This window comes from Mesocricetus auratus, unplaced genomic scaffold, assembly GCF_017639785.1.
Source record: "Mesocricetus auratus isolate SY011 unplaced genomic scaffold, BCM_Maur_2.0 Super-Scaffold_100004, whole genome shotgun sequence".
Taxonomy (NCBI): Eukaryota; Metazoa; Chordata; class Mammalia; order Rodentia; family Cricetidae; genus Mesocricetus; species Mesocricetus auratus.
Genome location: NW_024429189.1, coordinates 87,783,083 through 87,805,785, shown reverse-complemented (window position 1 = coordinate 87,805,785; position 22,703 = coordinate 87,783,083). Strand labels below are relative to the sequence as shown.

Sequence of the window (22,703 nt, the reverse complement as noted above, 5' to 3'; positions counted from 1 at the left end):
CCACCCCAGTCTAGACAGGAAGCCACTGAAGAGAACTCTTAAAAAAACTGTGATAGGGATTCTGAGGTATGGTTTCCACAGTTGATGGCTTCTAGCAGAGGTGGGATAAGGAAGGACTTAGTTTTCTTTACGAGGCTGGCTACTGGAAGTTTGATCATGTTCCAGTGAGTAGTATATGGGCAACATAAATCAGACTTGGTATTTTTTTTTCCTTTTCTTTGGGGGAGGTCAAAAGGGAGCTGGACCTAGGAAGACAGGTGAATGTGATTAAAGTACGTTATGTGAAACTACCAAATAATCAATAAAAATATGTTGGGGGAAAAAGATTACATTTCATGGATTTAAAAAAAATCTGGGCTGGGTGTTGGTGGCGCATGCCTTTAATCCCAGCACTTGGGAGGCAGAGGCAGTCGATCTCTGAGTTTGATACCAGCCTGGTCTACCGAGCGAGTTCCAGACAGCCTCCAAAACAATACAGAGAAAACCCTGTCTCAAAAAACAAAACAAAACAAAAAAATCTGTGTAACTGGATATAGTTAGAAATGTGAGGTTATAAAACACATATCTAAGAACTTCAAAAGTTTAAGTACTTCCCTCTGCTGTGTACCCTAAAACACACACAGAAATCTCAACCTTAGTAATTAAGGGTATTATCAGGCTTCTCTGAGATCAGGAAAACTGTTCAAAGAAGGAGATCAATTCAAGCATACTTTACTGTTTTAGGAGTTTTAATGCTGTGATAAAACACCATAACCAAAAGCAATATGAGGAAGAAAGAATTTTATTGTCTCTTTTATTTTGTGGTCCATCATCCTAGAAAGTTGAGGCAGGAACTGGAGCTGAAGCAGTGGAGGAGAGCTTACTCCTTGTGGCTTGCTCAACTTCCTTTCTTATTCCACTCAGAACCACCTGCCTGAGGTGGCATCACCCTCTGGGGGATGTGCCAACCAACTGATTAGGCCAGTCTGGTGTGAGCATTTTCTCAGTTGAGGGTCTTTCTTCCCAAATGACTCTAGTTTGTGTCAAGTTGAAAAAAACTAACCAGGGCATTTGTTATCTGTTAAAGTCTTTTTCTTACCATGCAGAGTCAATCTTAGTTGTCCCTTGTCTTTGGTGAAAGTGGCCATGGTATCCATTTATGTAAGCCTGTGCCTGTGGGCTATCACGTGGGCATGAGCTTATAAGAGATCTAAGAATCCTAGAAGCCACAATGCTACCATTGCTAGAAAGACCTTTTAACTGAATCCTGGTACTGTGGAAGTTCTGGCAGCTTCCACAAAGAAAGCTAAACAGAAGCTAATTTTAAAATGGAAGCTCCAGCTTTGTCTTTTTTCAGTTCGAGGCAGCAACTCTTTCCTTTTTGTTAAACTGAAGTAATTACTTTAATTCCCTTTATATATTTCTAAAGATATTACAAGAAGGGCAAAGCCAGATTCTAGCTTTGTCATCCGAGTCAGCTGACAACTAGGCACCCACACAAATGGTTTTGGTGTGCAATGTGGCCTGGCATCAACAGTCTTGAGAAATAATACTTGAAAGAGTTAAAGGAAATGGAGTGATTCTGATTAAAGCTAACAAAACATAGAGGTCTTCCTGAAGACAAACAGCTTCAACTTCTCAGAAGTTTTATGACCACTAGGGAGGAAGGTGTGCTAATTTAAAAAGAAAGTCAATAGTAGGGTGAGGGATTTAGTTACTGACCCTCCAGCCTCCAGCAGACAGCATGTCGGTGAAGCATGCAAGGCCCCAGGGCTCTTAGTCTAGATACTACTGCACACTTACCATATGTAAGGTGCTGGTGTCAAGACCCCACAAGTACTTGGTACTGAGCCTCAAGGGAAGTAGTGGACACTTCACTGAGTGGGAAATAGCAGAAGATCTTGGCTACAACATACAATCCAAAGTAGTCCACCTCATCACAGCTTAAAAGTGTAACACTTTGGGCTTCAGGCGATCCCACCTCTTTCTCAGTTCAGATCTGGTACTGTCAGAAGCGAAGATGTAACTGATGGATTCATAGGACAGATCCCACACCTGAGATGGGGTCAAATTAAATGTTTCCGCTGCCAGCTGATATTCTTGAGAAAGGTGTGTCGCAAAAACACCCTTATCATCGGTCTGCCAATGTAAACAAGAACAGTTCAAATGAAACAAAGAAGTGCTTTGCAAAAATCAACTTTTTTGTTTTGTTTTTTAAGACAGCCTGGAACTCACTATGTAGACCAGGCTGGCCTTGAACTCACAGAGATCCACCTAGCTGTGCCTTGAGAGCACTGGGGTTAAGGGCATGCACCACCACCACCACCACCAACCACCACCACCACCACCACCACCACCACCACCACCACCAGGCTTTTTTGTTCAGAATCTATTTTCCCATGATTTTTTTAAATAATGAAAAGGAACATATAAATGCGCATCTATAACAAACTTGTTTATACTTAAAAACAAAAAGCCCAGAGTACTTAACCCCAGCCGCACATTACAAGCACATAAAGAGCTTTAAAGCACATCCATGCCCAGAACGCATCCCTGATCAAATAAAGCAGGGTCCTACTGGATGGGTACTGGGCACTAGCATTGTTTTTTTTTTTTAAAGCCTTCTCAGATACTGGCTTACTACTTCTCAAAACCAAAGCAGTTATCACCTGAGCCCTTTGTAGTTTCCCCATCCCCCTCGAGCTCTCCTACTGGAGCATTTCCTTCAGGAACTCAAGGCAGTAGGCAAGATAATAAGCATGATTTAATTCAATGTAGCATCTAAAAAAGGAATAGAATACTTCTTACACAGATCACAGAAGGATGAGCAATGCTGTACCAGAATCCAAAGTGATGCTGCTCATAAGAGGGAACTGTCTGGCTTTTGATGTTTGAAGTCAAACAAAGTTCTAGATGAAAGGGGAAAAATCCTTCTATTAAAAGCAAGCACCACGCAGACTAACTAGAAAACTTTCCAAACTCAGGAGATTTAAGCAGTTTCATTGCTCCACAAAATCTACTGCTCACTATCTGTAATGTGAAAGAGTTCCCATCTTGGGTGTAGCTTAGCAGAGAGCCTGTCCCACAGTGCAAGCCTCTGCACTCACTTCCACCACTACACACAAACACACAAGCTGCAGTTCAGATAATGTACTTGTACAAAGATACCTGTCATCGCTGTGATAGTAGCTGTGTCAGGCAAGGAGTTACTGCTTTCTTCACAATGATGGGCTTCCCTTGCTTTACCAAGATGAGAGAAAAGACTACAGGCCTAGAATACAATGAGCCTGTCACATTCCTTTATAGAGCTTCACACCCATTGATGTTGTTTTAAGACAAGGTCTCACTATGTAGCCCTGGCTGGCCTGGAACTTATTATGTATACTAGGCTAGCCTTGAACTCAGAGATCTACCTTCCTCTGCCTATGTACTGCTAAGATTAAAGGAATGCACTATCATGCCTGGCCTGATACTGATTTTTTGGGATACATTTGTTGTCTTCTGATGAGCTCCGTAAGGAGAAGAGTGCCTACTTGATTTACTGCTCCATTCTCTGCAAATGCTGTAATGACAACAACAAAGTAGTCACTTTATAAGCACATGCACAATCAAGTGTACAATGGTCAGTCAGGATATAAAAATAGGTTTACCATTTCCCTAATGGTTTTTGTTTGTTTGTTTGTTTGGATTTTCAAGACAGGATTTCTCTGTATTGCTTTGGAGCTTGTCCTGGAACTCGCTCTGTAGACCAGGCTGGCCTCAAACTCACAGAGATCCGCCTGCCTCTGCCTCCCCAGTGCTGGGATTAAAGGAATGAGCCACCAATGCCTGGAGATTTCCCTAATTTTTAAACATGTTTCTTAATTTTTATTTTATGCTTATGGATGTTTTGCCTGTGTATGTCTATGTGCTACTTGTACGCTGTTGTGGAATATTCATTTAAGATATGTTACATTTGTTTGTACTGTGGAATATTTGTTTAATGATGCAAAGGTATGTTACATTCTTTTATGTTGCATTTGCTTAATGACTGTGTTACTTTGCCTGCCTGAAACTCCTGATTGGTCTAATAAAGAGCTGAACGACCAATAGCTAGGCAGCAGAGAGAATAGGAGGTGAAGTCTAGAGAAGTCAGTGAGGAAGAGCGAGAAAAGGAGAAAGAGAGGAGGACACCAGGGGCTTTCCTGCAAGCCACAGAGTAAGGAGGAAAGAAAGATATATAGGATAAAGAAAGGTAAAAAGCCCAGAGGCAAAATATAATTAAGAGAAATGGGATTATTTAAGTTAGAAAAGCTGGCTAGAAATAAGCCAAGCTAAGGTCCTGCATTCATAAGTATGTCTGTTCATTTATTTGGGAGCTGGGTGGCAGGCCCCCAAAGAGTGAAACAACAACAACAAAAAAAAAACAACTACAGTCCACCTAGTGCCTGAGGAGGGAGTTCAGAAAACAGTGTCAAATCCACTGGAACTGAGGTTAGACACAGTTGTAAGCATCCTTGTGATGGTCTTCTAGAAGAACACCCATTGCTCTTAACTGTTCAACCATCTCTCTAGCCCCAATTTTCCTAATTTTTGAGACAGGTTTCCTTGAGTAATCTAAGCTAGTTTTAAACTAGTAACACTCCTGTCTCAGCCTCCCATATGGTAGGAATATAGGCCTGTGCCACCATGCCTGGCTGCAATTCTTAGTTTTTAAGTAAATGTTATACATTTACATAGAGGGAGGGAAGGAGGGGAAAGGAGAGGGACAGAGACAGAGACACAGAGAGACAGAGAGAGAATGAATCAGAGGACCCTGTGAGTCACTCAGATAGAACTCAGGTCAACATGGTTGGCAGTATACATCTCTACCTATGAACCACCTCATTGGACCCATGTGTTAATTTTATTATAGTCATCTTCAAAATTCTAAATGACCTTTATTTCTTAAGTAAACAACAACAACAGACTAAGTTCCCAGCATGAGGTACTGTAGCAGTCAGTAAAGGAAGATGGACACAGTCAGAATAAGAAACAGAAAGCCCTGCCACAGTGAAACAAACCTTCTAGTAGAAGCTAAAACTTTCAGCACGTAAATGAGACCCAGAAAGGGCACACACTGTGTCTTAATTTGTAAATATCTGAATTTTAGAACAGCACTTTTCCACATAAATTTTGCAATCTGGGTGCTGGAGGAAGGGCAAGAGGGCTGTCTGGGTGACATGAAATTCTAAGTCTTACCCAGAGGTATCTGGTGTTGCCTCACAAAATCCACCTGGCCCAGGGATCCTCCCTCAGGGGAGTTGAGGAATGTCCCGTGCCCGATCCTGTCAGGAAGCAGATCCAGCAGCATTTGTGTTTCTTTCTTCTTATCTGGAATCTTCAGAAAAGTGAGAAGAGGGGATCACTGGCCTCTGTCAGGAACTGAGGTATTATAATCTGCCCTCAGTAGTGAATGCCAACATTTATAGAAAATATAATTATTTAAACCTTCTCAAACCTCAGCCGGGCGTTGGTGACCAACCCTTTAATCCCAGCACTCCAGAGGCAGAGGCAGGTGGATCTCTGTGAGTTCGAGGCCAGCCTGGTCTACAGAGTGAGTGCCAGGACAGCTTCCAAAACAATACAGAGAAACCCTGTCTCAAAAAACAAACAAACAAAAAAACCTTCTCAAACCTCCTCAGATCTATCAACCCTTTACAGCCCAATAATAATCTCATGAATTATGAACATAAAGAAGTAAAAGCTAGCTGGCCAGTGGTGGCACACCCTTTAAATCACAGCACTCAGGAGGCAGAAGCAGGCAGACCTCTGTGAGTTCAAGTACCACCTGGTTTACAGAGTGAGTTCTAGGACAGCTGGATCTACACAGAAAAACCCTGTCTTGAAAAACAAGCAAACAAAAAGTAAGAAAAGTTTAATTCCACAGGCAAAACAAACCCATTAATTTTATATGTGTGTATGTACATGTGTTCACACATAATAGAAAAAAGTAGAGAAGCATATATTTTATTATTTAATATGGCCTCTTGGCAGGACTTTACATCCTTTTCTTTTTTCTTTTTGGTTTTACGAGACAAGGTTTCTCTGTATTGTTTTGGAGGCTGTCGGCCCAGCCTGGCCTCGAACTCACAGAGATCCGCCTGCCTCTGCCTCCCGAGTGCTGGGACTAAAGGCGTGCGCCACCACCGCCCGGCCACATCCTTTTCTTTCAGTGCTACAATCCCTTATACTTGAAATTTCTATTGGTATATAACATTTTTAGTTAAAAACATAAAATGTTTTTGAAAACACTGTTTACAATCTGAGATGGTGGGGGTAAGAGTGAAAATTTAACTTCACCAGACTCCAACCCCTAGTACTTGGGAAGTGGGGACAGAAGGATCAGAAGTTCATGGACATCCTTGGATACAAAGTGAATTCCAGGCCAGTCTGGGTTACATGAAACCCTGTCTCAAAAAAAAGATTTCCCCAAGGTAAGTCTATTTCTACTAGTTATTTACAAACAACTTTTAAAAATTATAATCTGCCCTCTCCACTCTATGACAGTATTATTTACCTCTGCAAGATGCAACGCCAACTTCAGGCCTGCTCTTTTAGCTTCTAAAAGAGGTTCCAAGAAGTCTTTTGCTTGTCCTATCTTGAAGGTAAAATGAGTATGCATGAGAATACTGAGCAAACTAAGGGATTTGGTGTTCTGCCCCAATCAGAGATAAAATGATGTCAGATTGGCTTCATTTAAACCTCTTGTTTATAGAGAGTCTTTAATGAGCTGAACACTTTAAGGAATCCACCATGGAAAAGCTATCCGTGACCTTGAATCTTAAGTCCAGTACCAGTGAGCTCAGGTCAATAAGCAAGTTGAGTATGATGGGGCAAAATTTTTATTTCACACAGATGTTTAGTATTACGGTGAACTCATTTAGGTTAGGAAGCACATAAGCACGCGCGCACACAAACACATACAAAACAAACCTCACAAAAACAGACAAAAATCAGAGAATAATCCACAGCAAAGAATTATTTGGCCAAATAACAAGTCAAGACTTGTTTGAATCTTTCACTCAGAAACTGATGCAATCTTTCTTTCTAGGGGTTTTTTAGGGTATAATTATAGTCTTAAACCCCTATCTATCCATCATACATAATGGAATTAACTTCTGGAACAGAGACTGTTACTAGTTGTATACTATATTTAGAAGAAGTGGAGAGAGTGGTTATTTCTAATAATATCTATAATTTTTTAACAGTATTTGTTCAAGAAACACTATGCTATGTATTCTGGTGATATAGGGCAGAATAGGGCTTCATTAGGTATCTGCGGGACCCTAATGCATAAGGCTCCAAACTAATCCTCACCCACTAACCGATTCTGCCACTAAGAGATAGAATACAGTAACTTACAGTAGGGTCTCCACTGAGGTCAAGGCCAAGAATGGTATCCTCAGTAGAAAGGAAGAACTCTTTAGCAAGTTCAACAGTCTCCTTGGCTACTGTCAGGCCACCTCTTCTGTCAATTGCCATCAAATACCTTTAATATAAAAAAAGAAAAACACAGTTAATACTAACCTGGCAGGAAGCTATGATGATCACAGTAGGATCCAGGAATGGGTACATATGTGCCTATAATCAGAGCATCTGGAAGGTGGAGGTAGGAAGACCATCCTGGGCTATAAAGTGAGTTTAAGGCCAGTCTGGGATGCATGAGACCTGTCTCAGAAGAACCAAAACAAAAAACCTCCACTAATTTAAAATCAACTAATCCCAGAAAGGGCTACCTATAATCACATGCCTTTTCCTCACGAACTTAGCTGGTTCATTGAGGCTACTAGGTACAAAGCCACCAGAGAATAAGAGCAATTTAGAACCACAAAAAGATCTGAGAATGGGTGGAGTTTGAGGTCAGCCTGAGCCACATTAGACCATGTCTAGACCCTGTCTCAAACAAAATGGAAAAACAAAAAACATCAACCAAACATTTGAAAAACTATGATGCACACAAAAAAAGGCAATTCTGAATGTTGCTGGGGAAAAGTGGCTGGCTACTTGGAATATAGCTTACTCTGAAAGGCACTGGGTCTAAACATGACACTGTACTTTGCTACATGAATGTCAAAGTAGCACGAGTATCTAGTCTGTTCAAATTTCCAATAATCTCACCTTTCTGTTTGTATCTTTGGGTGTTGTCTTTGTTTTTAGTTTGACTCAGGATCTAAATGAAGTGTGTAGTTTTCATTAGGCACTTTATCTCTAATCTCGCTTTTTTCTTACAGTGTATTTTGTGTGTGGGTGTGAGTGATTATTTGTAAGCGATGAAAGTACAGGTAGGGTGTTGAGAATGTGAAGGTCAGAGGACAACCAGGTGCGGGTCCTCAAGCACCCTCCATCTTTTGTCTGAGACAGTCTCCCATTGGCCTGAGCCTCCTCATGCAGGCCAAGCTAGGGATCTGCTTGTTGTCACCTCCTGTCTCACCATCGCTAGTATGATAGCACGAACACCTGACTTTTTACGGGGGCTCTGGGGATTTGAACTCATGTCCTCACACTTGCTAGGCTAGTGCTTTACCAACTGAGCTATCTCCCAAACCCCATAAGTCTCTTTTAATCTATTCCTATTCACTTCTCTCCCATTCTCATTTCTTTCCAACCTCTTTTCTTATAATTTATTTGTTGTTTGCCCTACAAAGCTTAGATTCTGTTTATTGCATCCCTATGTGAACATGTCCTATTGTATTTCTTTCTTTTCTCTTTTTTTTCTTCTTCTTCTTCTTTTTTTTTTTTTTTTTTTTTTTTTGAGACAGGGTTTCTCTGTGTAGCTTTGGAGGCTGTCCTGGAACTCACTCTATAGACCAGGCTAGCCTTGAACTCACAGAGATCCGCTTGCCTCTGCCTCCCCAGTACTGGGATTAAAGGAGTGCGCCACCACTGCCTGGCCTCCTCTTGTATTTTCAATACACTGATTAATTGGATCTAGTCTAGATTAATTTTTTGACAAGAATAAATAGGTGATGAAGCCAGGCATCATGGCACATGCCCATAATCCCAGCATCTGGGTGGTAAAGGCAGGAGGATCAGGAGTTCAAGGTCAACCTTGTGTATATAGCAAGTTCCTGGCCAGCCTGGGCTACTGGACTCTGTCTCAAAAAGCTGGCTTTGTTCAAAGTACTGAAGATGTATTGGTGAATCAACAAGGACTCTGGCCTCTCTAAACTTACACTCCAGTCAACAGTCGTGCATACTCCATGACAATACAAACTAATGCCATAGAGGAACATGGGTGAGGAGGGATTTGGGGGTCAGGAACATGTTGGACAGACTGGTCTCTTTGAGAAAATAACAGCCAAATTGAGACCCGAAAAATAAGAAGGTAGATGTGTAAGGGTATGGTGGAAGTCATAAGTACCAGTAAGTGCAAGGCACTGAGATGGATAGCCTTAGCCTATATGAGAGAGAGCAGCCACATCATGTGGGACTATGTGGGTAGCTATTAGAAGTCCTTCAGCTTAACAGCATTAAGAAGCCACACTCACCTAAGCAAAAATAAAAGAATTGTACTTGGAGGTGACTAAATTCAGAATTGTATTCTCACCTTAAACAACATGGGACTTGATTCTTATTTTTTCTATTGTAGGTAAAAATCAGATAATAGTTGATTTTTACAAAATCCATCACCTTTAGGAGACAGTAAAACATCACACTCTGCTTTTTGAAAGGATAACTATTACTAACGCACCATCTTCTTACCTAACATCAATATCTAAGTTTTCTTGTTTGCATTGTTTTATGCCTTCAAGTATGGATTCCACATAAGTCTTCTTCGTCATTCCTGGAAAGAATGAGGAGAAGCATACAGAAAAACATTATCATTTATTCCACCCTTCAAACAGCACCACTCTATGCTATGCTAGGGCCTGCTTAAAGGTGAATAAAGCCTGGCCTTTAGTGAAACTCTTTTTTTCAATATTTTATCTTGTGTGTGTGCACGCATATGCACACATGTGTATGAGTACCCAGAGTCCTCTGGAACTGGAATTACAGGTTGTGGTGAGCCACTTGATAAGGATGCTGAGTACCAAATTGGTCCTCTGGGTGAGCCATCTCTCTGGCCCCAAGGCGGAACGTTTAAGTATAGGATTTTTCATCTGTGATGGACCTGGAGACTGAATTTAAGCCATCATGTATGCTAGGCAAATGCTCTACCACTGAGTCACATTCTTATTCCTAAACAATGTGGCTCAGGCTGGCCTCAAATTCATGATCCTTCAGCTTCTACATGACCTCTTCAGAATATCCTACCATTATGTGCTATCACAACAGGCCAAGTCAGTTAACGAATGGACTTCAGGAAAACTAAAAGACAGTTTAAAACATGAAAAAAAGCAAAAGCAACTTTAGGAATAATAAGTACTTTATAAAAAATGTTCAGAACAAACATAAAAGTAATAAAAGATAGAAAATAAAGACCAAAATGATGAGCAATACAAGCCCAAATGAAAATTAGTCTTTGTCCTGACTCCCACATGTGTGCTATGGCATACTCCTCATACAAATGAGCAAGAGCCAGTCACGGTAGTGCTACCTTAAGCTTGGCATGGGGGGGAGGGCTGAGGCAGGAAGATCTGAAGTTCTAGGCCAGCACAGCCTACAAAGTCCCTGTTTCAAAATAACCAAATAAGTAAGTAAAAAGATTTTTTTTACCTTAGCAGGATATTTTTCTTCTATTGTAGGAAAAAAACCAAAAACCAAGAAACCAAATCCAAGTTCCTTTCCCTCAACCCTGCTTAGGATGTGCCTCTCATCCATGGTCTCAAAGAAGTCATTCAAAGTTTAGAGCGCTCAATTCTTGTCATGCTTTTTTTTTAATGGAAAACTTTTAGTATAATAGAAAATTATAAATAAAAAGTAACCACAACCCCCTACCAATACATCTTATTTACTACTGTGTACACATGCATATGTTTAGCAGATGAACTGCCACTAGTTTTATTTTATTTAATTTTGGTTTTTTGAGACAGAGTTTCTCTGTATTGCTTTGGAGGCTGTCCTGGAACTCACTCTGTAGACCAGGCTGCCCTTGAACTCAAGAGATCCACCTACCTCTGTCTACTGAGTGCTGAGATTAAAGGCAGAGTCACCAACACCCAGCTGAAATGCCACTAGCTTTATATGTTCAGTAATTTAACACTGCATTAGGAAATTCCACCTGGAAGTGTCTTTGCAAACACATTTTTTTTTGAGATAGGGTTTCATTAAGGGATGTGTCACGACATCTGGCTGCAAATATGTTTTCTTAGTTTATTTATTTGTGTTTCGTGTGTGTGTTCCCACACATGGGCATGGACATGCCACATTGTATAACTTGGAACTGATTCTAGTTTAAAACTGTGAGATAAGAATCTCCTTTTCCCATTTTTACATTTAGGAGTTTCAAATAGTTCTTAACTAGCTATACAGGTTTTGGTATAATATAACCTAGGTCTCTACGGGTCAAGAAGGACTCAATGATAACATATGACATCTCCTGATTACAAAACAAAACAAATCCCCCTGCCCCTGAGATCCTGGCCATATGTAGCCAAGGGCAGGCAGAAACATACTATTCTCTCATTTCTGTCTTTAGAGTGTTACAGGTGTGAGGCACTATGCCTGGCCTGATACAGCTCTTAGGAAGGTTCTATGAAATCTGCAAACCATATCCAGCTCAACTCTATCCCCAAAGGGCTTAACATTTTACAACTTGTTCCCAACCTAATACTATCAGTCTCTAAGGAGTCACTGAATATTTGACATTTCAATGACAGCGATGAAATTGTATTCCATAACCACTTAGTGACATAATTTCACAAATTCAGGAACAAGAACAGCCTTTACTGATGACAGTACAAAGGTGATATGTGCAAATCTGTGATGAGGCTGGAGGCCGCCCCTCGCTATTCCTCCTCAGGGGTTTCACCTTGCGTTTTGAGACGGATTCTCACTAGCAAAGGGCTTACCTGCTGACTGGCTGCACATCAAATCTCAGGAATTTGCCTGTCTCCACCTCTCCAGTACTGAGACTGTAAGAGCACTGTACCCAGCCTTTTTATATCGCTTTTTGGTCTTGAACTCTGACCCTTATGCTTACAAGACAAGTACTTTACTCATGTTGTCCTTTTCTTGAAGGAGACAAAAACAAAACCCTAAACCAGGAGGATTAGAAGATAAAAGAAATGCTACTTCCCCTTCTTTATCAGAGTACGCAAGTGGGCTTTCTACGTTTAAGAATAACTTCTAAACAATGAGCATCACTATGGCTCAGGAGTACATCACTTGCTTACAATATGTGAGATCCTGGACTTGAAACTCAACACCATCACATATATTTTTTAAAAGCCATTTTCAGCATCACTAATGTACATCTTTTTTTTTTTTTTTTTGCTGAGTAATGGAAGCAAACATGAAACTTGGGTGATCAGAACACACTGCAACAGGACAATACATTCACTGAGAAGTAATTAAATTCTACCAGTAGCATTTTCTTCTCTGGGTGTGCTCCTCAGCTCCAGGTACTTGACACCATCATCTGCAAATTCTTTAATGACATCTTTTGTGACCTGATAATAAAGGCAATGCACACAATGTTGACAATGCTAGAAAAAGGTACCTAGTGAAAGGGACAAGTGCTACAGTTTGATTTCACTTATTAAACTTGACTGGCAAATACTGTAGGAAATCTCCCAGGTAGTAGGGATTGCCTGCTTTGTCATCCCTAATGCAGACCATATCAGTTCAGCAACAGTTCCCATGATCTCATTCCCATGTGAAAACTAAGTCTGCATATTAGCCATACTTTTTGTTTTGTTTTTTGATTTTTTTTTTTTTTTTTTTTTTTTTGGTTTTTCTAGACAGGGTTTCTCTGTGGCTTTGGAGGCTGTCCTGGAACTCATTCTTCTAGACCATGCTGGTCTCGAACTCAGAGATCCACCTGCCTCTGGCTCCTGAGTGCTGGCATTAAGGCATGAGCCACCACTGCCTGGCATTTTTTTTTTTTAATTTTCAAGACAGGTAGTCTAGGTGAGCCTTGTGGTACACCTGGCTTCCTCTCCCTTCTTTAAAGCATTCCTTGACTTCCTAATGTTTATAATATAGTAGATAAAACAGAGAAATGAGTCAAAGCCATTGGAGTCACGCAACATTTGCATGGTGTTGGGAAATATCCAGAAAGAAGTACACAGCTCTCCTGATGTAATGATTAGACATTACCTGTATGTTAGCTAAGGTCGAAGCTTATAGTTCTTATACAAGTTATGTAGGACTGCCTTGTATTTTCCACCAAATTCTAGCAGGGCCATCTCTTTCTCTGAGCTATTTGGGAAAATTCCCCTTAGGCAAAGAAAGTGTGTGATAAATAAAACTATCTAATACAGTACAAATCTAAAAATCCCAAAGTTGCTACAAGCAGATTTTTCTTTTCTGCCACCAGTCCTAAGAAACACCAAATTTAGATGAGTGCTGGAATTAAAGGCTCATGCCACCACTGCCCAGCTCCGGAAAAGAAATTTTTAATAATACAATGGATAGTTCAGATTCACAACACAGGCTGGAATATCAGACAGAGACTACACTGCTCAAGAAAACACTAAAGTATTCAAAATCATGTTATTCATAGATAACACAAGATGCCACTGCTGCCTCACCAGAGTATGAACTGGAACTTCTAGCACTATTGACACTGGACCCTCTGGGGACTACTCCCAAGAACACCAACTTGCTGCCTCTTCCATAATGAAGTGCGACCTCATCTTTGCAGGCTGAGAAAACTGGATCTCATCATTTCCCAGAACTACAACCAGGAAGGGCCAACTTACCCTATTCCCCTGAGACCGACAGGAAAACCAGATGCTAAGAGCAGCTGTGTTAGGGGCTGGCTCTCTCATCTGCCCCGATTCTTGCTCTGGACAGAACACAGTCCAATCAGTTAAATTCCCGCAGAGAAAAGTATGCAGGCTCTGGAAGAGACACTATTCTGTCACTGTGTGTGGCTTCTGGTAAGCTACATCTCATTTCTCTCTTCTTGCTTTTTCTGGTGAAGAGTGCTGGGAAGTAAATACAGGGCACCATGCAAGCTGGGTACCAGTGGGCTGCAATCCCAGGTTACTTTTAATCTCTTTTATGTTTTGCGTTTTTGAGACAAAGTCTCTGTACAAAGTCCTAGTTGTTTTGGAACTCACTGTATAGACCAGGCTGGCTTCAAATTCACAAACACCCACCTGCCTCTGCCACTCAAATGCTAAGACTAAAGGTGTAGGCCATCATATGTGGCCCTTGTGGTGCCTGATTATCATATTATATATAGTTCATCTTGACTAGAGTTTAAGTGAGCCCCATGTTAGGGTTTCTACTGCTGTGACAAAACATCATGACTAAAAGCAACTTGGGGAGCTTTTCTTTATAATTTTTTTTAAAGAATTGAGACTTTTTTTTTTGAAGATTTCTTTATTATGTATACAGTGTTCTGTCTGCATGTATGCCTGCAGGCCAGAAGAGGGCACCAGATCTTATTACAGATGGTTGAGAGTCACAATGTGGTTGCTGGGAATTGAACTCGGGACCCCTGGAAATGCAATCAGTGCTCTTAACCTCTGAGCCATCTCTCCAGCCCCACAATTTTTTAAAATTTAGAAACAATCTTATTTTACATATCAATCCCTCCTTCCCTCTCCCTCCCATCCTCCCCACTGACTCCCCCAACCCACCCTCCACCCACTCTCCAAGGATAGTGAGGCCTTCCATGGGGGATCATCAAAGTCTGTCACATCATTTGGGGGAGGGCCTAGGCCTTCCTCCATGTATCTGGGCTGAAATATATCCCTCCATAGGGAATGGGCTCCCAAAGTTGATTTGTGCACTAGGGAAAAATACTGCTTCCACTATTAGAGGTCCCATAGACTGTCCAGGCCTCCTAACTGGCACCCACATTCAGAGGGCTTGTTTAGTTCAATGTTGGTTCTCCAGCTTTATGACTGGGGTCCATGTGAGGAGCTTACAACTCTTAAGTCACACTCCAACACTGACAGAAGTCAGGGCAGGAACCTGAAGTAGAAGCAATGGAGGAATGCTGCCTACTGGCTTGCTTAGCAGGAATACACTGCCCAGAGTGCTGAGTCCTGCTATATGAATCATTAATCAAAAAATGCCTAACAGACTTACCTACAGACCAATCTTATGGAGGCATTTTATCAATCAAGATTCTCTCTTTTAGCCAGGCATGTTGGGGCACACCTTTAATCCCAAAACTGGTGAGGCAGAAGCAGGTGAATCTGAGTTTGAGGCAAGCTTGGTCTACAAAGCAAGTTATGGGACTGCCAGAACTGTTACACATTAAAAACCTGTCTCAGTGGGAAAAAAAGATTCCCTCTTTCCAGATATGTCTATATGGCTACTTCAATGTCATCACTTGTAGATGCTCACACCAGTAGCACTAAACATAATGCATAGAATCATTATATTGGCATTTAAGAGCTTTTCACCAACTTTCATTCTGAAACAAAATGAAGTCGGCGAACATAGCACTACTCTAACAATGATGTATTAAGCTCATTATTTGCTCTGCAATATCCACTAATAAAATAAGATCTGAGCCTTAGTGGTAGACACTGTAGCAGTGTTCTCTGCTATCTGCTGAACAGCTAATAATATCACATCCTTTTAGATAACTATAAATGCCTGTGCATGTCCCCAACAGAGAGCTTACCATATTATATAAATCTATCTACTGGCAGGACTATTTCTCCAACATCCTATAAACCCCCCAAAAGCAGGGATTGTATCTGTACCTCTTTATAGCCCCCAAGTATTTGGTATAGTGCCTAGAACATTGGGGGCACACAGTAAACTTTTGGTGAACCAAATTATTAAAGTTAATTCTTCTTTAAAAGGGAATCAATACAATTAGCATGCTTATTCCAAAAAGGAAGAAATACACTAGTTCAAAGGTTAATTCTCCAGAACCTACATTGTATTTTTTGCCTTTTTCTTTTCTGCCCCCACATGCAGGTATGGTGATTTCAAACCCAGGGTCTCTTTCATACTTGGCAAGCCCTCTACCACTGAACTACTCACCTACCCATTTTTTCCTTTTATTTTTTGTATCTGTCTTTTTCCTTCCCTCCTTTCCTGTGCATGCCTCTCTCTCCCTCTCTCCTTCTCTCTCCCTCCCTCTCTCTCTCTCTCTCTCTCTCTCTCTCTCCCTCTCTCCCTCTCTCTCCCTCCCTCTCTCTCTCCCTCTCTCTCTCTCTCTCCCTCCCTCTCTCTCTCCCTCTGTGTGTGTGTGTGTGTGTGTGTGTGTGTGTGTGTGTGTGTGTGTGTGTGCACGTGTGGGGGTGGGGGTGGGGAGGGTGGGGATGAGGTGTCAGTCTTACTATGCAGTACAGGCTGACCTTGAATTTGCGATCCTCTTGAGAGTTGAATTACAAGCACGTGTCACATTTTTCCTTAATGACCTGGTAAACACCTGTAATCCCAGTACTTGAAAGGTGGAGGCAGAAAAACTAGAAGTATAAGGCCAGCCTCAACTACAGAGAATGCATGAGACCAGTCTGAGCTATATGAAAAGAGAGAGAGAGAGAGAGAGAGAGAGAGAGAGAGAGAGAGAGAGAGAGAGAGAGAGAGAGAGAGAAATGAGAATAACCTAATACCCATTTGAGGTCAAATATTTTTGTGTGCATTGGGGTTCAAGACAGGGTTTCTCTGTGGCTTTGGATGCTGTCTTAGAACTAGCTCTTGCAGACTAGGCTGGTCTCTAACTCACGGAGATCCGCCTGTCTCTGCCACCAGAATGCTGGTGTTAAAGGCGTGCACCACCACAGCCCAGGTAAATATTTCTCTTTTTGAAGGTTTATTTTTATTTTATGTGTACAAATGTTTTTCCTGCACCATGTGGCCTGAGGATGTCAGATCCCCTGGAACTGAAGTGAGAGGGTTGTGAGCTACAACATAGGTTCTGGGAATCAAATCTGTGTCCTCTTTGGCTCTCAAATATTTCTTATGATTTGTCATATATGGAAAACAGGACCAGGCTTTCCTGTCTATATTATTCTGTATCCAACAGAACAAGCTGACCTTGGCTCTTTACTCACTACTTCCTTTTTCCCTTTCATTCCCTTCCTCATTTCTTTAACAATAACAGACTTTACACTAGCTCTTAGGCCAATGTCTTACATTGATTTTTAAAACAATCATCATTACAAAAAATCTAAAAATTAATGGAAAGAAACTGGGAGGGAAAAAAGAAAACATTTTCATCAGAGCCCTAATGGAAGCAAAAAATTATATGCAATGAGAGATGTTCATTACTTCAAAATTCACCATCCTAAAACCCCTCCCATGTCTCACCATTAGAATATCTTCAGGACTGGTAGTAAGCTGGTGAATAACTCGGAACATCTGGAAACATCTACAAATGAACAAAACGTTTAAATACACTTTAGTCAACAAAAACTTGGTACTTAAGAACAACTCCCTGCGTGGAACTAATTACTAAGTTTTAGGTTAATTTAGAGTACATAATTAGATTTACAAAGAACTATAGGATAGATTCTTTTTAAAAATTCCAATGATCTAGAAAGTCAATTTAATAGCTAAAAATAAGATATTATTTATTCATATTTCAAAGTATGAAATTATAATTCCCATTCTCTAATCCTCCAGCAACAGCAAATAGGGAAAAATCCATATGCCTTTATTGTCAAATCTAAGAAGCAACTCAATATAGTATAACTTAACAAACAACATGAATCATTACAAGTACTCTCAGTAGTCTGACAGCTGGAAAAATGCTGTATGTTAGGCTGTACTTCCCATGCCAGATGTCTACTTTATTTAAGTATTAAAATCTGATCCTTATATATTACAATCTCAAAATATTGACAGACAAAAATTCTCAGGACCTCCCCAAACTCACTCTTCTAAAGTCCTTTTCTTTCCCTTGTCAATCATGGTCATGTGATCATGAACTTGGAGATGTGGCTTCTTGGCTATTAATTTCTTCATGGTATTGGAACTAATGGAGCCATTCAAGTGGGCATGAAGCTCCTGAAACAAGAGAATATATAATCAGTAAAAACTTACCAAGTATCCATTAGATTCACAGTCCCATACCAGGGGTTGGTTGGTTGTAGTTTGTTCTAGGCAAGCTATCTGATTTAGCTATGCCCTTTCTACAGTATCTACCCATAAAATTTACTTTTCTTTTGTGGAAAACAATACGAAAGTCATCATGTAACAAGAATTCTGAAGTCAATTCTTACCACTTTTGGCAATTCCACGTAAAAGTCTGTCTTCCACGGCCACTTCTGTCCTTCTGCCTCCATCCTTTTAGTAGGAGGCAAAGATTTCTCTTCACTCTCTTGGCTTGGACAATACACTTAAGTCAGAATTTCTGAGGTCCTGGACTTCCTTCAGATTACTTTACAATTTCACCTATATTAATGGATGTAAATATTTTCAGATGCTAACATATAAACAAAGAAACACCACTGCTATTTTATTTTTCCACCCTCTTCCCAGCTAATCTTAGGTGTTTCTGAAGTGGGGAAATGACTAGTAAAGAATATGCACAAAAAATAAAAAGTATTCAAGCTAGTAAGGGGTGTGTTAATGTTCAAAGTTAATCAAAGGTCAGGATCTCACTTTTTTTTTTTTTTTTTTTTTTTGAGACATGGTTTCTCTGTGGCTTTGGAGGCTGTCCTGGAACTCACTTTGTAGACCAGGCTGGCCTCGAACTCACAGAGATCCACCTGCCTCTGAGGATCTCACTTCTTACCTGTTTGTTCCTTTCACTTCTTATCAACTGGATAATGTCAGGTTAACGTGCACATGTAGCATGCATTTGCTTTCACAAGAAAATACTCTTTATTTCACATTCATGCTGCAACAACACCTTCCTTAAATGGGCTAGGACTGTCCAGAATCTGATTTGGGCCCAGATCCTCTGGATGGAGGCTTGAACTTCTCCTCTAGGTACTAATGCCTCCATTAATATACCTTGCACTCACCGAGTTATTCTGCCATAGAAACTGCTCCCCTAAGATCACTAATGAACTCCTGAACACCAAAATTTAACATTTTCAAAACTCATACTTAGTTGTTGCATACCACTGCTCTGGGTTAAGCATTCTTAAAATCATTCTGCTTTCCTTCCCTAATTCAGCCAGACACAACATTAGTAAGTGATAACGTTTCTACATACCTCTGGGATGCTTTTTTTTACTGATAACTCCTAGGCACCCAATGTAGAAACTTCATTTTAAACTCCAACCTGCGTTGCTCTCTTTAGAAAGGGGGATGGGAGGGCGCAACATGTCACAGGGAATAATTGCATCTCTTTCATAGCTATTTTCAGCAGACATACTCAACACCACGTAAGAATCACAGAATGTGTCCTTTTATAGCTAAAGGGAGAGTGTGACTACTTTACTCACCGTAGACCTAGCACAGAACTGTGAATACGTGACAATCAATAGCATGTATGACTGCAGGGGACTAAATTACCAGTAATTATCTGTAAAGGTCTAATTTAAGATGTGAACGAGTTCTCCTTCGCAATGAGAACATTCAATAAAGGAGTATTCTGTGTAGTCCTCCTGGCTGTCCGGGAATTCCCTCTGTAGACCAGGCTGACCTTGAACTCACAAAGATCCGCCTCTCTCTGCCTCCCGAGTGTGGGATTGAAGGGTGCACCACCACCGCCGGAAAGAAACTATTACTTTCGTGCAAGGAACAATCTGTTCTTGCCTGCTAAAGATCCGCGGTGCTGGTCCTTTGCAGGGAGTCAGGTTGTCAGGCCGGGACCCGCCTTAAAATGTTCTCAAATACAAAACCCTACAGGACTTTTTCCCTCACGCCGAAATGTCTATAGAAAAGTAGTAACGAGGTCCCCACACTCTAAGCAGAGCGCGTGTTCGCGAGAAAAAGTGATTTGGGGGAAAAAAAAAAATCAAAAGGCCTCTCGCGGGTTTTCGCAAAGCGCGCTCTGCTCGGAAGTGACGCACACTAGCACCCGGAAGCGGATGAGCATCAGCCTGGTGAGTGTTTCTTGTGTAGTATTGCGGAGCCTCTTCTGGTCATGGGCCCGCGAAGCCGCGAGCGCCGGGCGGGAACGGTCCAGAGCACCAACGACAGCAGCGCCCTCAGCAAGCGATCGCTGGCCGCACACGGATACGTGAGCGACGCCTTCGCGGCGTTGCTGGCTCCCGGACCTGTGCGGCGCACGCCGCTCATCCACCGCGGCTACTACGTGCGCGCGCGCGCCGTGCGTCACTGCGTGCGCGCCTTCCTCCAGCGCACGGGCGCGCTCCCGGCCCCGACCCGGGCACAGATCCTATCTTTGGGTGCAGGCTCGGACTCGCTGTACTTTCGACTGAAAGCTGCCGGCCTCCTAGCCCGGACTGCCGTCTGGGAGGTGGACTTCCCGGACGTGTCTCGGCGCAAGGCGGAGAGGATCAGGGACGTCCCGGAGCTGTGCTCGCTGACCGGCCCTTTCCAGATCGGGGACTCAGCGTCCGCTCTGTGCTTTGAGAGCTCGGACTACCGCATCCTGGGCGCGGACCTGCGCGAGCTCCCACGATTAGGCGAGGTCCTGGACTGCGCCGGCCTGGATGCCGCCTCACCCACGCTGCTCCTGGCCGAAGCCGTGCTGACCTACCTGGAGCCCGCCGGTGCCGCAGCCCTCATCGCCTGGGCCGCTCAGCGTTTTCCCGACGCCCTTTTCGTAATCTATGAACAGATGAAGCCGCGAGACGCCTTTGGGCAAATCATGCTGCAGCACTTTCGGCGGCTGCACTCTCCCCTGCACGGCCTGGAACTCTTTCCCGACGTGGAGGCCCAGGTACAGCGCTTCCTTCAAGCTGGCTGGACTGCCTGCAGCGCCCTGGACCTGAACGAGTTCTATCGCCGCTTTCTTCCCGCAGAGGAGCGTCAGCGGGTCGAGACCCTCGAGCCCTTTGATGAGTTTGAGGAGTGGCATCTGAAGTGTGCCCACTATTTCATCCTGGCTGCATCTAGGGGAGACACTCTGTCGGATACTCCCGTGTTTCCACCCTCAGAGGCATCTTTTCGGATAGATCCTGCTTCGACTTCAGGGTTTTTTCCTGCCAGAGTAGTCACTAGTGACCACCAGCACTCAAGCCTGAAGAGATATGGCCACACCTCCATCCTCTTGAGCCCTGGCATTATTTTCAGTGCAGGAGGCTTTGGAGAACAAGAGGGACGACACTGCCGAGTGAGCACGTTCCACTTGCTCTCAAGATGCTGTGACTCTGAATGGAAAGGCAGCCAAATAAGTACTTTGGGGACCGGAGGCCAGTGGGATGGACGCCTTTATTGCACTATGACAAGGCTTTCAGATACTCAGGTTCTGGTTCTCGGAGGGAGACTGTCGCCAGTAAGTCCAGCTTCCGGGGCTCTCCAACTTGATTTATACACAAGTGAGGATAACTGCCCTGAGAGTCAGAATGTGACAGTTACAAAAGCTGCCTTGGAAGACGGTCCCATGTCACGTTGGCGGCATTCAACAACAGAAGTATACTATCAGAATCAAAGATACTTATTTGTGTATGGTGGCCGAAGTGTAGTAGAACCTGTACTAAGTGACTGCCGTTTCCTTCATGTAGAGACAATGGCCTGGGTCAGAATCCCAGTAGAAGGGGCAGCCCCGGAGGGTCGGCATTCCCATGGTGCCTGCAGTTGGCAAGGAGGCGCACTTATCGCTGGAGGTCTTGGGGCTTCTGAGGAACCGTTGAGCTCTGTACTCTTTCTCAGACCAAAGCCCTCTGGATTCCTCTGGGAATCAGTAGATATCCAGCCCCCCATTACCCCAAGGTACTCTCACACCGCTCATGTGTTTAATGGAAAGCTGCTTCTGGTTGGAGGGGTCTGGATTCATTCCCCCTCAGTTCCTGGAGTGACTGTTATCAATTTGGCGACAGGGTCGAGCTCCGAGTATCAGCTTGACTCAACTTCAGTGCCGTGGCCGCTACTGTTGCACAGCCACAGCAGTGTCCTCCTTCCTGAAGAGCAGCAGGTCCTGCTCACTGGAGGTGGAGGGAACTGCTTTTCCTTTGGTACTTACTTCAACCCCCACACAGTGGCATTAGATCTTTCTTCCTTAAGTACAGGGCAGTAAAGACTGGACTCTTGATATATTCAGGGCCTAAGAAGGAATTTGGTTGTAGCTACTGCCACACCCCTGCCCCAATACACACCTTTCTTACCACACTATTGAGTGTAGAACATGAAAAAGGTCACTAAAATAAATACCAACAATGAAATAGTACAAAAATAAAGGAGTATCTATACTTCCTAGGGGCCTCAGTGTCATGTGTCCAGTTTATTGAGTTTCTGCCAATTTTCAAATCTTAGCCATTTATTGAATCACAACAACCTCTAGCCTAAGTAAAACACTTCCCAAACCTGGGTCTGTGACCTAGATTATATTTTGGGAAAAGTTTCCCACAGATCCTTGGTAAGAATACAAGATTGAATACAGATCAGGAATACAGCATTGACCTGTTGCTGTGTGTATAAATCTGAAATGAACCCTGCAGTTTAAAGACTTAAGCTTTCAGTTTGAACACAGGGCCAGCTTTAACAACGAGAAAAAGTACAACTTGAAAATTGTGCTTTTGATCGCTTTTCTGTTAATGTTTTATGTTAATAAACCAGACATTTAATGCCTTAATTAATTTTGTCCCTGCCAGATCTCTCTC

General features: G+C 42.4%; 2 protein-coding genes across 9 annotated transcripts; one reads left to right on the top strand and one right to left on the bottom strand.

Annotated features, from left to right (window-relative positions):
* Window positions 1-765: 765 nt before the first annotated feature.
* Window positions 766-20,000, bottom strand: Adal (adenosine deaminase like). Of its 8 annotated transcripts, none has more exons than XM_013112378.3 (12): window positions 19,619-20,000; window positions 18,246-18,417; window positions 17,900-18,030; window positions 17,332-17,392; window positions 13,806-13,946; window positions 12,464-12,551; window positions 9,703-9,784; window positions 7,363-7,489; window positions 6,518-6,598; window positions 5,200-5,338; window positions 2,788-2,888; window positions 766-2,118 (listed from the first exon to the last, which is right to left on the bottom strand). In XM_013112378.3, the coding sequence occupies exons 2-12, from the start codon at window positions 18,306-18,308 to the stop codon at window positions 1,924-1,926; spliced, it is 1,209 nt and encodes a 402-aa protein (XP_012967832.1). In that variant the 5' UTR covers window positions 18,309-18,417; window positions 19,619-20,000; the 3' UTR covers window positions 766-1,923. The 8 variants fall into 8 exon arrangements, 7 of the variants coding, with proteins under 7 accessions (XP_012967832.1, XP_040602082.1, XP_040602081.1 ...); XM_040746148.1 differs by having other exon boundaries at window positions 19,630-20,000; XM_040746147.1 differs by having other exon boundaries at window positions 19,732-20,000.
* A 62-nt stretch (window positions 20,001-20,062) lies between these two features.
* Lcmt2 (leucine carboxyl methyltransferase 2) lies at window positions 20,063-22,675 on the top strand. Its single transcript, XM_005068509.4, has one exon. It carries the CDS (start codon window positions 20,063-20,065, stop codon window positions 22,118-22,120), a length of 2,058 nt encoding a protein of 685 aa, XP_005068566.1. The 3' UTR covers window positions 22,121-22,675.
* Window positions 22,676-22,703: the final 28 nt, after the last annotated feature.